The sequence below is a fragment of the Sinocyclocheilus grahami genome, unplaced genomic scaffold (genome assembly GCF_001515645.1).
Source record: "Sinocyclocheilus grahami isolate Dianchi unplaced genomic scaffold, SAMN03320097.WGS_v1.1 scaffold52354.1, whole genome shotgun sequence".
Taxonomy (NCBI): domain Eukaryota; kingdom Metazoa; phylum Chordata; class Actinopteri; order Cypriniformes; family Cyprinidae; genus Sinocyclocheilus; species Sinocyclocheilus grahami.
The window spans coordinates 1-929 of NW_015526256.1; the positions used below are offsets into that span (position 1 = coordinate 1).

Sequence of the window (929 nt, forward strand, 5' to 3'; positions counted from 1 at the left end):
AGAAATGAGTCGCCAGACTGCCACAGCGCTGCCCACAGGAACCTCTAAGTGTCCCCCTTCTCAGCGCGTCCCTACCTTGTCGGGCACCACCGCATCCAACAGTGACCTTGCCAGCCTGTTCGAGTGCCCGGTCTGTTTTGACTATGTGCTGCCGCCCATCCTGCAGTGCCAGAGCGGCCATTTGGTTTGTAGCAACTGCCGGCCCAAACTCACCTGCTGCCCCACCTGCAGAGGCCCGCTTGGTTCAATACGCAATTTGGCAATGGAGAAAGTGGCCAACTCAGTGCTTTTCCCTTGCAAGTATGCCTCATCGGGCTGCGAAGTCACCCTACCGCACACAGACAAGGCTGAACACGAGGAGCTTTGTGAATTCCGGCCATACTCTTGCCCCTGTCCTGGCGCCTCCTGCAAGTGGCAGGGATCTCTCGACGCCGTCATGCCCCACTTGCTGCACCAGCACAAGTCCATAACCACGCTACAAGGCGAGGATATTGTCTTCCTGGCCACAGACATCAACTTGCCTGGGGCAGTGGACTGGGTCATGATGCAGTCATGCTTCGGCTTCCATTTTATGCTTGTGCTGGAGAAGCAGGAGAAATATGATGGCCACCAGCAGTTCTTTGCCATCGTGCAGCTGATCGGCACACGGAAGCAGGCAGAAAACTTTGCCTACCGGCTGGAGTTGAATGGCCACCGGCGGCGCCTCACCTGGGAGGCGACACCACGTTCCATCCATGAGGGCATTGCCACCGCCATCATGAACAGTGACTGCCTTGTGTTTGACACCTCTATTGCACAGCTGTTTGCAGAGAACGGCAACCTGGGCATCAATGTCACCATATCCATGTGCTGAGGACTAACAACTGTGCATACTTGAATGCATACACACACATACAAACATGAAACCAGACATTTCAATACACCGCAGG

At 55.3% G+C, this 929-nt stretch overlaps 1 protein-coding gene across 1 annotated transcript; it reads left to right on the forward strand.

The window, feature by feature from the left end:
- Positions 1-4: 4 nt before the first annotated feature.
- On the forward strand, positions 5-923 carry LOC107580928 (E3 ubiquitin-protein ligase Siah1). Its single transcript, XM_016266537.1, has one exon. It carries the CDS (start codon positions 5-7, stop codon positions 851-853), a length of 849 nt encoding a protein of 282 aa, XP_016122023.1. The 3' UTR covers positions 854-923.
- The last annotated feature ends 6 nt before the right edge of the window (positions 924-929 follow it).

Coding starts and splice junctions, on each gene's coding strand:
- LOC107580928 (XM_016266537.1), top strand. CDS start 5: ATGAGTCGCCAGACTGCCACAGCGCTGCCCACAGGAACCTCTAAGTGT.